A 13,379-nucleotide genomic window follows, 5' to 3' on the forward strand; every position below is an offset into this window, starting at 1 on the left:
GATTCTACTTAAACAGGACCAAATCTTTAAGAAAGTCTGAGCAACTACTGGTGGCATTTGCTTCAGGATCAGAGAGGAAGGCTGTATGAAAGCAGAGTCTAAGTGGCTAAGCCACTGCATTCGTTTCTGCTACTTGCATCATGGTAAACCTGTGCCCAAGGGAATCTGGTCACATTCCACCAGGGCTGCTTCTACCTCAGCAGCCTTTCTCGGAGGAGTTCCAACCAAAGACATTCTAGAAGCTGTTACTTGGAGCTCTGTTCATACCCTCATAAAGCATTATTTGCCCCTCTTCTCCAAATCAAGGGCAGGCTTTGCCACTGCAGTTCTGCAGGGCCTTATAGCCGCTCCTAATGCTATTTAGTTCCATCCTCCCATCCATAGCTTTGGGATTCTACCCAAATGTAATGACTGCAACAGTGAAACAAAGAATGTAGTACAGTTGTGTACACTTACATAAATGTAGATGTTCGAGTGTATTCATTGTTGCAGTCTGGGTTACCCATCCGCCATCCCCCTTTTGTATAACTTCTCTTTCCTTCACTATATTCTAAAGCCTTTCTGGTGTATTTGCTTTTAGAGGAAGGTAAAGTTTGTGTTGCTAAAAGTGCATTTACATATATTGCGGTTTGTTATATATTTTCTCCCCATTGGGGGACACCTGACATCTGGGGCAAGAAACACTGAATAAAATGGCGTCTGCTGCATGTTTTATACTCCTGACAACCTGACGTCATGGAAGAGGAGACAGCAACTGACGCAGGACCCTAGACTTAGTTATTCTGGCTGACTGAGGGCAACCTGCCAGCAGATTACCTAAATGTAATGACTGCAACAGTGAATACACTCTAACATCTACATTTATGTAAGTGTACACAACTGTACTTTGTCCATCTCACCTTCATTCTTACATCCCCCAGCCTTTTGCTCCTGGAAGACAGAGTTTATAAAACTGGCTACTAGTGTTCTCTGACCTTCTTAATTGCTCTTGGTGTTAAGCTGTCTTTAGTTTTGGTATTCCATGGTGTAGCTGCAAACAAGATCTGGGGAGCTGTCCTAGTGCATGATGGGATAGGGGATAGCCACGAGCTAGTGAAAGACCTCAAGCTGGTATACAAGACCAAATCAGATCCAAACCCAACCTGCTAAGAATGAAGGTGAGATGAGTGACACGCATGGAATGTTATGGTGAGTGCATAACTGTTTTTCATAGGTAGATGGCCTTTGTCTGCCTAATTTTTTTCAGGCTGTAGTCCGTCTTTGGCTCCTTCACCCTGCCCTTTCACCATTCCTTGTTTTCATTATATTGGGCTTCATTGTAGCAACAAACTATCTTGTCACTCTAGCAAGATATTACTTGAGTGTCTGACTTTACAAGTTCATTGGTCTCATTTGGAGGTGGCCTGTGGATCAGTGTGCGATTGTCAAGAGCATGCTGTGCTCTTCTACTGTGGTGGTTGCATATTCTGAATCTGATCAAAGGCTTCTTTCATCTCCCCTTTTCTCAGTCATGGTCCCTGGGGAGCTGGAGAATTGTTTAGAGAAGATGACCCAAGGAATGTGGATTTAGTGACAGGACAGTTGGCACATCAGATCAGTAGTGCTTATAGTATTGCAAGCCTTTCAAAACTACCCACCCAAAATAATTGCATCTGTGCATACTCCAATTTGTCAGTGCGGTACATCAACCGACGAGAACAGTCCACATTGTATTCCCCCTGTCAGGGAAGCGGTGATGGTTTTGGAACTTTACTGTTGTAGGCTAGCACTTGGCTTGGAGCCACATGCTTAAATGTTCTAACAGGTGTGCACTTATTTGTGAGGGATGCTTCATCAATGTATTCTGTTTTGCTTGCCTGGCACTCCCCCCCCCCCCCAAGGGCCCATTAATATGTTGCAGGTCAGTCAGATGATCTTCGTGTTTCACTATTGCAGTCATCACACATGGGTTATCTGCCTGCAGGTAGCCCTCAGTCGGCCCGAATACCAGAGTTTTGGGATTTCTGCATCGGGTGTTGTCACCTCATCCGGAATGTCAAGTAGTCAGGGGTATGAAACCTGCAGCTGATGCCATTACGTCAGCTTTTCTTGCCATGCGTGAGCCCGAAGCAGAAGCAGTTCGCGAGTGCCGGTTGGCAGCTACCTGAAAGTTTCATTTTTCGAGTTTCAAACCTGAAGTCTTCTAAAGCCAAGTACCCCGTTGGGGATCCTTTTTTTCTTGCTCTGTCAGAAAAAGTTAACAAATAACTCGGAGATTTTCATTCTTACTGAGTCACCTGTTTACGTCCAGACAACGACGTCCCTCGCTGTCTGTTTTGTGCCTTGTTCAGCGCCCAAACTATTAGTCATCGGGCTATTTTTTTCTCAATTCTTTCACTCTTATTCTCTGTATTCTGAAATGGTGTCAGTAAGCCATCCGACTACCGACCTTCCCAAAAAACGCAAAGATAAAGACCGCATAGGTCCAAAACTACCAACGACACTTCCATTAAGCTCAGTGAGGCTCTTTCGCAGCCCCCTGTTAACCTGCTTCTACAGATTTGCAGGCCTTTACTGAGACACATTTGGAGTCCAGAATGCCGTGAGATGCTTCTTTGACTATGGAACCTTTGGATGTCTCTACCTTGGATGGGTCCGGAGCTGCTGTGCAGGCACCAGCTTCTGAGGGTGTATTCAGACCTTCTGATGTTCATATTAACCAACTACTTCGTTAATGACTAAATCTACTGAATTTCTCAGTCCCAAAGTTTGCACTACGCTTAAGAAACTTGACGACCAAAGCACATTCTCAAGCTGTCATGCCACAGAAACAAATGCTTAGAATGGCTGAAGACCTTATTACTTTAATTAGGAGAAGCCAGCCTTCCCCCTCTAAAAGACACAGAATTGATTTCCTTCTGATTCTTCAGACCATAAGTTTTATGACTCTGACCCCTATGATTACCGGGATGTGCCCTTAGGACTCAGATGCAGAGGAGTCAATTCCCTCAGCCCCCCCCCCCTCCCCGAGGGCCTTACTTTTGGTGAAATTTTGCATATACCCTAAGAGCATTTCCGCTGGGAATGCCAGGACTACAGACAGTCCAAAAAGAGACTCTGGGAATTTTTAGACTTTCCTCAGCATAGGCCTCTAGCTATTCCCCCTGTCCTGGATATTGTAGATGATGTCTTCATGAAATCCAGCCTTACCCCTGATACTTTGCCACCTGCTCCTAGAAAGCCTGACCGGTACTACAGTGTAGCTGACTCTCTCAAATTTCTCTCTAATAATTCCACTGTGGATCCAGAGACCATTTCCCAGGGGCCTTAAGGCTTCTACAGCCAAAAACCCTACCCCTTTGTTACAGGGATTCTAGGGCTCTAGACAGATGGGGTAAGAAGGTATATACCTCTGGAACTCTTGCCATCAGGGCTTTAAATTGCCAGTTTCACATGTTGAAGTACCAGCAGCATATTATTGATCTAATTAAACAAAAAAATGTTGATTCCTGATTGTGCAGAAAGTAACGACTTAAAAGACTTAATGCATTCTGCAAACCAAGTTGGTAAACATACTTTGCAGTGTGGTTTTGATGCCTTAGGAGCATCTTGCAGGGCTGCTGTCACTGGGTCTGTTTTGGGAAGGCATGCTTGGCTGAAGGAACAAATCTTGCCAGATTATGTCAAGGCAAAATTACTTGATGCTCCATTAAACCAAGAATGTTTGGCTCTAAAGCAAAAGAAGTTCTTAAGATGGAAGAAAAACTATATCCATGCAAACTGTTAGATTTTTTACAGGTACAGCCACCTAGATTCAGGAGGCATTGGCCTTCAAAAAATTGGTCCTACAGACCTTCTCAGCCTAAACCCAGGAGCAACAGACCGCAAAGACTACAGTTTCTGGGTATGCACCGATGTAAACAATGGAGTGCTCCCTCCTCAAAAACTGGGAGTGGTAAGCCACCCCCTATGGAAAAAGTTCACAATGACTTGTCCTTAACCCTTCCCAGCCATGCCCAAGTACTTGCATCACTAGGAGGAAAACTCGCCCTGCATGCAAAAAAACTGGGAGTATATTACCCAGGACCAATGGGTCTTAGAATTTGTATCACTGGGATACAATGTTTATTTCCACTCTCTGCCAACCCCAAGTGGATTTCCAGACCTTCCTCCAAACCAGTGGGCAGAGGCCCAAAAGCAAGTACTTTCTCTTCTCAGTTTCAGGGCCATTCAACCTCTGCCAACAGAGCAAAGGGGACAGGGTTTCTACTCCAGGCTGTTCCTGGTGCCCAGGAAAGAGAACTCTTGGCGCCTTATTCTGGATCTGTCAACCCTAAACTCCTTCCTGGTGGTACCAAAATTCAAAATGCTTACACTCCAGCAGCTCCTTCCTGTGCTAGCCAAGGACTCCTGGCTAGTCTCCGTAGACTTAAAAGAATCTTATCTGCACATCCCCATAAGGGAATCTTGCAGGAAATATCTACGTTTCAGGGCAGGCTGTATGCGCCATCAGTTCTCTGCACTTCCCTTTGGCTTATCTGCTGCACCCAGGGTATTCACCAAGTGCCTGGCTCCAGCCATTGCTTACTGCAGGCAGAGAACTATTCAAATTTACCCATACTGGACGGTTGCCTGACTCAGGCAGACAGTCAGGAATTGCTACTTCAGCACCTGACGTTTGTAAAGAAACTCCTAACTTCTCCGGGGTATACCATCAACGAAAAGAAATCGCATCTGGTAGCCAGCCAAAAGATTGTATTCCTTGGAGCAAGCTTGAACACAGCTTCCCAGATGGCATTCCTCACTCCAGAAAAGCAGGTTTATTTTTCAACTTATTTCAGACTACTGGCCACCCAAACGCAGCTATCTGCAAGAAAAATACTGCAAGCCTTTAGGGTTCATGGCCTCATGTATTCTACTACTTCCGTATGCAAGACTGCAATGAGGAAACTCCACTGGTACTTAAGTCTGTCAACATTCCTAGGACCTGGAAGCAGTGATTCCTATTATTCCTTGCCTAAGGACAAAGTTCCTTTGATGGGCAGAGGCTTGCAACCACAACACAAGACTCCCTTTCTCACAACTCCCTGCCATCCAGACTCTTGACCACCAATGCATCAGACTATGCTTGGGGGCTCACATGGCAGGCAAATGGAGCCCTGGACAAATTCACCTGCATATTAGTCAAAAAGAAATGTTAGCTGTACAGAATGCACTGACTGCCTTCAAGTACCTTATCTTGCCAGAACAACTGATAGACTGACAACACTACAGTTATGTGGTACATAAGCAGGGGGGAGCTCACTCCTACCCACTCTGCAGGTTAGCCATGACACTGTGGAACACTGCCTTAAGCAACCAAGTGCACCTGCAAGTTCATTCCTGCCAGGTAAGCAAAATTCACTGGCATACTAAAACAGAAATCTAATGGACCCACATGTGTGGAAACCGGAACCAAACTCATTCAAACTTTTAATACACAGGTGAGGGACACCAGAGGTGGACCTCTTTGCGTCCCCCCCCCCCAAAACCATCAACTAAACAAATTTTGCACCAGAAGCTTGGAAAGTGGATGCCCTATCCTTCACATGGGAAAACCTCTCAATCTAGGCCTTTCCCCCACTGTCTCCCTTTCCAAAGGTACTCCTCAAGATCAAACCGTCTAAATAGTCTTGCTCCTCCCAGATTATAAAAAGTCAAAGTTAAACAAGCTTCCTGGCTAGCCAAGAACACAAAGCAAGTCATGTCATCCAGAAACTAAGCTTGGAAAACATGGCAAAAAAAAAAAAAAAACACCAATCTCATGAAATATAAACAGCTTCGGAATCAGGCTAAACGCTTAGTTAAAAACAAAAAACGATACACACAAACTTTCCAAGGCCAGCATAAACAAAATCCACAAACATTATGGGGAGCAGTTAACACCCTCCTCTACCAAGGAACAAATAGTACCCCATGCCCAAACCCAGAAAAAACGTCCTCTGAGCTAGCTTCACTCTTCAACACATACTTTATAGATACCATCGCCAAACTTACAACTACCTTCCCTCTCACCAATACAGACCCGTTAGGAACACCACCAAATCTTAACCCTTCAAATCCCCTAGCGACATTCTCACTATCGCACATTTCCACATCAACCATTCAGAAGCTTCTTTATAAACTAAAACCCTGCACAAATGCCCCTGACAACTTACCTGCAGAATATTTAAAAATGGCAGCCCCCTCCTTCGCTTGTCCAATCAGCATTCTCCTAAACAGGTCCATTCAAGAATCATGTGTACTAGATACCTGGAAGAAAGCTTTTGTCATCCCTCTTCACAAAGGAGGCAATAAACCTGACCTCTCTAATTTCCACCCTATCGCCATTCTTTCCCCAATCTCTAAAATATTAAAATGCATCCACTCTCACCTCTCAAGACATCTAGTAAAACACCAATTGCTTTCCCCCACTCAGCACGGTTTCAGACCTAGACACAACACTAACACAGCCCTCATATCCTTCTTGGACACAGTAAACAAAGCTCACGATGCTGGCCCCCTATCCTCATAAACCTCCAATCCTCCTTAAAAAAGTTGGACATTAGTTACAATAAAGTTGCTGAATTTGCTACCAGTGCAAAATATTCCAATCACCACTGCTTCTCTCTCCATAAACTAAACTGGTTTTAAACCTCTTGCCACCTTAGTTAAGTACAGCTAACTACAGCCCATAAGATCATAAGATAATCTTTCAACCTGAAACCTGCCCTTCCATCGCATCCATACTGACAACTTACCACCCAAATCGCCATCTCAGGTCTCAAAACAAAATGTTGTTATCCATTCAGAAACCTAAACTCTCAGTTGGCCAAATGCTGTGCTCTCATTCTGTCTCCCAGTTATGGAATAATCTCCCTCCCCCACTCAGATCAATCAATAATCCTGCTTCCTTCAAAAAATCCGTCAAACAACATTTTTCCTCACTGGCTATGCCTCTGTACCCCACCTAACAACCTCAACACCTGAAGTCCTTCTCTTACTATAATCGCAGTTTAACTGTTGCAAATCGCTAAGGATTTTTCTGTTTGTACTCCATAATTTTCCAGCCCATAACTTCCTTCCCAAACTTTGCACAGTTTAACAGGTTAACTATCACAAATGGGAATCTTTTGTATGAAATTAATGCAGTTACTATGTCCTTTTTTTTAGACTGTCCTATTTTTTTCTTCTCATTATCCTCATTCTATGTATCGATTGTTTCTTTTACTTATGTTTGTATTACTGTTGAATTGTAATTATATAATTCTGTGGAGCTTTTCTCCCCAGGCCTCTACTGAAAATGGGCTCTTCTTGGCCCAGTGGACTTTCCCGGTCAACAAATGCAATAAATAAACAGGACAGGTCAAGGACAGTCCTTATTGCACCAGACAGGTCATGCCAACAGTGGTACCCACTCCTACGCAGTCTGACAGCAGTGCCACCCTGGCACCTACAGCAGTCCCCCTCTCTGCTGTCCCAGCAGGAGGGACAGATTTTGCATCCTCTGCTGCAAACCCTCAACCTGGCAGCCTAGCTTATTTCCTGAATACATCACCAGCAACCCTCCGCCAACAGGTGCTGGATGTTATCCTTGAGGCCAGGAGGCCCAGTACTAAAAATCCTATTCAGAAAAGTGGAATGGATACTGTCCTTGGAGCCAGCCTCAAGGAAAGGACACAGCCATGCCCTCCTTGCCTCAAATCCTAATTACCTAGCAGACCTGCTCCACAAAGGCCTCTCCTCATCAGTTAAGATTCATGCCTCTGCCATCTCAGCTCATTGCAATACTGAGCCACCCTCTTCTCTCACCCTCTGATCAAACAGTTCCTGAGAGGAGCTAACAATTTGACCCCCAAGGAGAGCTCCCACTTCTGCCTGGGACCTTAACTTTGTATTAGAGAAGCTCATGCTTCCCCCTTTTGAGCCTGCTGCTACAGCAGTTAAAATTCCTCTCTTGGAAAACAGCCTTACTGCTAGCCAGGATTTCAGCAAGAAGAGTGTTGGAATTACAGGCCCTTATGGCTGTAGAACCCTTCATTCTCTTCTATGCAGACAGGGTTTCCTTCAGGACTAACCCATCTTTTATGCCCCAAGGTGGTATCCAGTGTGGCTTTAAACCAACCCATCCTTTTTTTAATCCTCAGAATAAAGGGGAAAGGATCCTTCACTCCTTGGTTGTACACAGACAGCTCAGGTTCTACCTTGACAGGACTAAACTTTTCAGAAAATCTGACCAGCTGCTAGTCAGCTTTGCTACAGGGGCAGAGGGCAAGGCCATTTCAAAACGAACCATTTCTAAATTGATAGTGCACTGCATCCATTTCTGCTGCAAACAAGTGTGATGACTACAACAGTGAAACACGAAGAACATAGTACAGTTGTGTACACTTACCATAAATGTAGCTGTTAGAGTGTATTCACTGTTGCAGTCCTGGTTACCCTCCCTCCAGCCCAATGTCTTTCTGTGCTTTCTACCTATCCTCTTTTTTTGGCCATATCTTTACTTTTTACCAGAGGTGTTCCACACCATTTGATTGCTTCCTATTTTGGGGGCTCCTGACATCTGGGGCAAGAAAAACTGATATAATGGCATTGGCTGCATGTTACTCCTGACAAGTTGATGTCATGGAAGAGGCGATGGCACCCGACGCAGAAATCCCAAGATTCTGGTATTCGGGCTGACTGAGAGCTACCTTCAGGCAGATAACCCAGTTGTGATACCTGCAGCAGTGAATACACTCCCAACATGTACGTTTATGGTAAGTGTGCACAACTGTACTTTCTTGTACAGTGTGATTTTCTTTATCTACACTTTGGGATTGCACAGTAGTGGGGAGGGGATTCATTGGTGAGCAGAGGGGAAAAGCAGAGACTGGTTGTGTGCTGTCACTGTGTTGGGAAGCTGACGGGGAAAAATGGTTAGGATATAGCACTGGATATATTATCAAGGACCTTTTTATAGGTCATCTGGTAAGGTAAGTAAATATCCTTGTTCTCTTTACAGTGTTGAATTTGTACATTTATTTGTTTCAGAGAAGCAAGTGTGGTAAAATGCTCTGTAGATCCTATTAACGCACAACCTGGGCCCAGAGGGCACCAAAATATCTAACACATTCAAAAGGTATTGACAAAAGATGGAATGAAATAGTGTCAGTTTTGTGTTTCGTTTGCCACGATGTAGAGACGTTTTTTCTTCTCTCTGCTAGGCGCCATGACAGTAGTGGAAGTGGACACTCTGCCTTTGAACCTCTTGTGGCTAATGGAGCACCAGCGTCTTTAGTTCCCAAGTAAGTAAATAATTTTTTAGTTCATCAGCTTAATTTTCTATGTTCTTATTACATAAATATAAAAAATTATGTGGATGACCATTAGAGTTGGTACCTTACTTGTATTTTGTGTTCAAGTGAGACTGAGACTTAACTGTTTGTGAGGAACAAAAAAGTTCCATTCTTTTTAGCTGTCACAGGTTGAAATGTCCTAAGCAAATTTAATGTGGTTGACTGATGCTTCAGATCACTTCTCAAGTGCTGATTGGGTTCTGTTGTTTGAGTAGTGACAACAATTTCCCATTAGTGACTGCTGGTAGTGTTTGCAGGTGCCACCCTGGATATGTGAATTAAATCAGTGTCTTGTCTGGACTGGAATTTGAGTTTTTCTTGTGTAATCCTGAAGTCTGATGTAACTTTTCTCAGAATCACTTTGCCTTGAGTTCATTTAAAATTTCCTTTTCTGCATCTTAAGCAGTGTGTGAATTTAAGTTTAGAGAAGCAAGTGCAGTAAAATGCTCCCTAACTACATCTACTGCATGTTGCATGAATATTTTAGAGCTGGGAATGCAATGTTTGCACTGTAGGACTGTTGTACAGAGCAAGGGGTGTTTTGGGTAACAGTAGCCCCAGTGAGTAGTTATATTCTGCCTAGAATTTGTGACCTCTGGACCTACAATTTAGTAGGAGCTGCACTGTGATGTACCCCTCAAACCCCAGTCTGTTTCCCCCAACACCCTGCCCATTGTATTGCCCAGGCTGATCTGAATTGTTGTCCTTCCTTTCATCCTGTATGCCATTGTAGGAATTTTATTAATGCTACCCCCTTGCCATTAACATCAGAGGTCCTTCCCTTTCTCCCTTCATCACTTTCACAGATGTTCTTCGTGTTTCACTGTTGCAGTCATCACACGTGGGTTATCCTGCCAGGGGTAGCCCTCAGTCAGCTCTTAATAGCAGAGGCTTAGTATTTCTGTCTCTGTTGCTTTCGCTCCAGGACTGACGTCTGGTTATCTGGTATAAAAACAGGCAGCTGACGTCATTTACATCTGTCTTTCTTGCTGAGGAGCCTGAAGCAGAAGCAGTTTGCACGTGTGCCGGTTGGCCACTACTAGAGTTTTCATTTCCAAAATAGAAGTTGAAGTCTTCTAAAGCGAAGTACCCCGTTGGGGATTTTTTTTTTCTTGCTCTAACTGATGTCATAAAAGTTAATAATTGTCTCGCCTGTGGAAAGCAAATACCACACCGAGGTTTCCATTCTTACTGCATAACCTGTTTAGGCCCAGACCACGACGTTCCTCCCTGTCAGTTTTGTTCAACTCCAGAACTATACATTGTCATGCTGTTATCGTAGTTAAATACTTCCGCTCTCGATCTCTGTATTCCAAAATGGCTTCAGTAAGCCATCCGACTACCGATCTTCCAAAAACGTAAGGATAGACAGCCCACACGGGTCCAAAACTGCTGAGGACCATTCCGTTAATCTAGTCACCCGGTCGCCGGTACTCCAGTGAGGTGCTTTCACAGCCCATGATGCCTGCTTCTATGGATTCGCAGGCCGCTGCAGAGACCCGTTCTGAGTCCGGTATGCTGCGAGACTCTTCTTTGACTACGGAACCTGCGAATGTCTCTACCTTGGATGAGTCTGGAGCTGCTGGCACTGGCTTCCAAGGAAGTTCTTCGCACTTCTGATATTCGACACAAACTGACAACTTCTTTCACATCTTCAGTTCTTTCTAAAACTACCAAGTTTCTAAGGCCCAGGGTATGAACTACGCCTAAATAAATGATCCAAGCTCAAGCACCTGCTTCCATGCCTCCATCTCAAATGCTTAAAATGGCGGAAGACATTGTGCTGATTAGGGGAAGACAGCCTACCCCTTCTAAAAGAGAGAGACTTGTCCCCAGCAGCTTTATCTGACCAAGAGTCCGACTCTGAGATTTCTGATTATGAAAACATGCCCTTATCTGCTTATGAGGATTCAGATGCAGAGGAATACATTCCTTCTGCCTCTCCTCCAGAGGATTTTTCTTTTGGCGAAACCCTACATACCTTGAAGAGAGCATTTCAATTGGGAATGCCAGGATTATTCTCAGTCCAAAAAGAGACTCTGGGGAATTTTTAGATTTACCACAGCTCAGACCCTTAGCTATTCCTCCTGTTTTGGATGTTGTGGATGATTTTTTCATGGAATCCAGTTTATCTCCTGATGCTCTTCCTCCTGCTCCCAGGAAACCTGACCGGTATTAGAGTCCCTCACTCGCATTTCTTTTCAAAACTCCTACTGCTGATCCAGAGGTAATCTCCCAAGGACCTAAAGGAATAAAAACAACCACAGCTAAGAATCCTACCTCTTTGGACAGGGATTCCTGACCTTTAGACAGATGAGGTAAAAAAAAAAAAAAAGCATACGCCTTTGCAACTCTTGCCATTAGAGCATCTAATTGTCAGTTCCACATGCTGAAATACCAGCAACATACTATGGAAACTTAACTGTTAGGAAAAATGTAGTGGACTGCTCACTGACCTTAACCAGCAAGGTATGTACCCCTTACTTAGTTTACTTAGTCTTTGAATGGTTTGTATTTCTGAAAGAGACAGACTACATTCCCTTAGCAAACGGTACACTTTAAAATCAATGGGCTCACATTTTTCCTAACCTTTTTTTTTAGACTAAAGGTAAAACCTTTACCAGTTTCTTACGTTTTAGTGCTAGCTCTCCCAGAAGAAGAATGGACCGGATGGCTACAGCCCATCTGGTCTCGAAAGCGCCAGAAAACTGATTCATAACCAGCTAAACCAATATATATGACGTAGAGTCCTTTACAACACAGCCATTAAATACCCCCCCCCCCAACACACACACAGGGGACAAAATTAGGTGTCAGGGGAAGGGACAATTCAATCTAACATGGGACAGGACAAAAGTATGACAGTTTTGGAAATAGTTATTTTGAGGCACAGTTTCATAATGGCTTTACATTATTACATTACTTTATTTCACTCCAATAGTATTCACTCCATTACATTTCGCCTCCCCCACATGCGTTTCAGACAACTAAGCTTTAGTTCTCATCCTCTCTGGAGAGAACATTAAGTTTCATAATTCGTTTAACAATTATTTCTAGGAATTTTATAAATATAAAACATATAGGATATGACACTGAAATTGATTTTATTGAATTTTATTGGACCACAAAACTGTTAATTTATTTTTTGGGCTTGCCACATCCATTGTTTTGTACAAATGAACTTTGTTTTGCTACTGGCTTTTAACGGACAAGGCTGCCAGGACCGCTCAAACCTAACTGAGCCGCTCTCTTAGCTCCACACACTCTGATTAGCATTGCACGCATGTCCTTCACACACACGTGGAGGACAAGTGTGTTAGTGACAGTACAGCTACAGTATATGGGTCAGGGCATTGCACCACCGGCCCACACACCGGTTCCTGGACCCTCCTCTCTCCAGTTCACGGTTTCTGTAGCTTGTGGTTTCCCTTAGGCCACATCCATGTATCTGGGAGGAGCAGTCTCAAACTTGGAGGGGTCCCAACGAACAGTTCCACCTGAGCCGCACAAGCATTTCTGAGCTGCTCTTTACACACCGCCGTTCCTAAAATTTAATACCTAAAACGTAATTCCACACACTTCTTTTCACACACACGTAAGAAATAATTTAACGATAACAAACTAACCACGGAGCCAAGAGTGTGGGCCAGGGCATTACACCCACAGTCCACACACAGGAGCCTCTTCCCGCCTTTTTGCCTCGTTTTCCAGTTTTTCTTTCCCAACATCTTTTCCACCTTTTGCAAGTCCTTTCTTTTATTTTGGTTTAAAAAACCTAATTAAATCCCAAGCAAAAGAAAAATCTGTCGGAACACATCACCTTTAAAGGCATTCCCCTTTGCACACAACACATTAATACCCAGATTGTAAACCCCACGTGGTTTAGACACCACGGCAGCACTGCTCTGTCCCTATTGTACTAATTTTCTCATAAATGAGACTAAGCAGGCCGCAGTTTAATTGACAAGGTTAACCTGACCCAACGGATTACAATTAAAAATAAAGGAAAACTACACCAAAAGTGAGCGGTTCATTACACGG

The 13,379-nt window shown here is 43.8% G+C and overlaps 1 protein-coding gene across 1 annotated transcript in view; it reads left to right on the forward strand.

Moving 5' to 3' along the window:
• Positions 1–13,379, forward strand: part of POM121 (POM121 transmembrane nucleoporin) — a 1,129,064-nt gene that overhangs the window by 226,521 nt on the left and 889,164 nt on the right. The window contains exon 4 of the mRNA XM_044054111.1: positions 9,207–9,287. Coding sequence (XP_043910046.1) covers positions 9,207–9,287 — 81 coding nt within the window. The remainder of the gene's footprint in view (positions 1–9,206; positions 9,288–13,379) is intronic.

The sequence above is a fragment of the Protopterus annectens genome, chromosome 13.part0, assembly GCF_019279795.1.
Source record: "Protopterus annectens isolate FY-2018-M chromosome 13.part0, PAN1.0, whole genome shotgun sequence".
Lineage (NCBI taxonomy): Eukaryota > Metazoa > Chordata > Ceratodontiformes > Protopteridae > Protopterus > Protopterus annectens.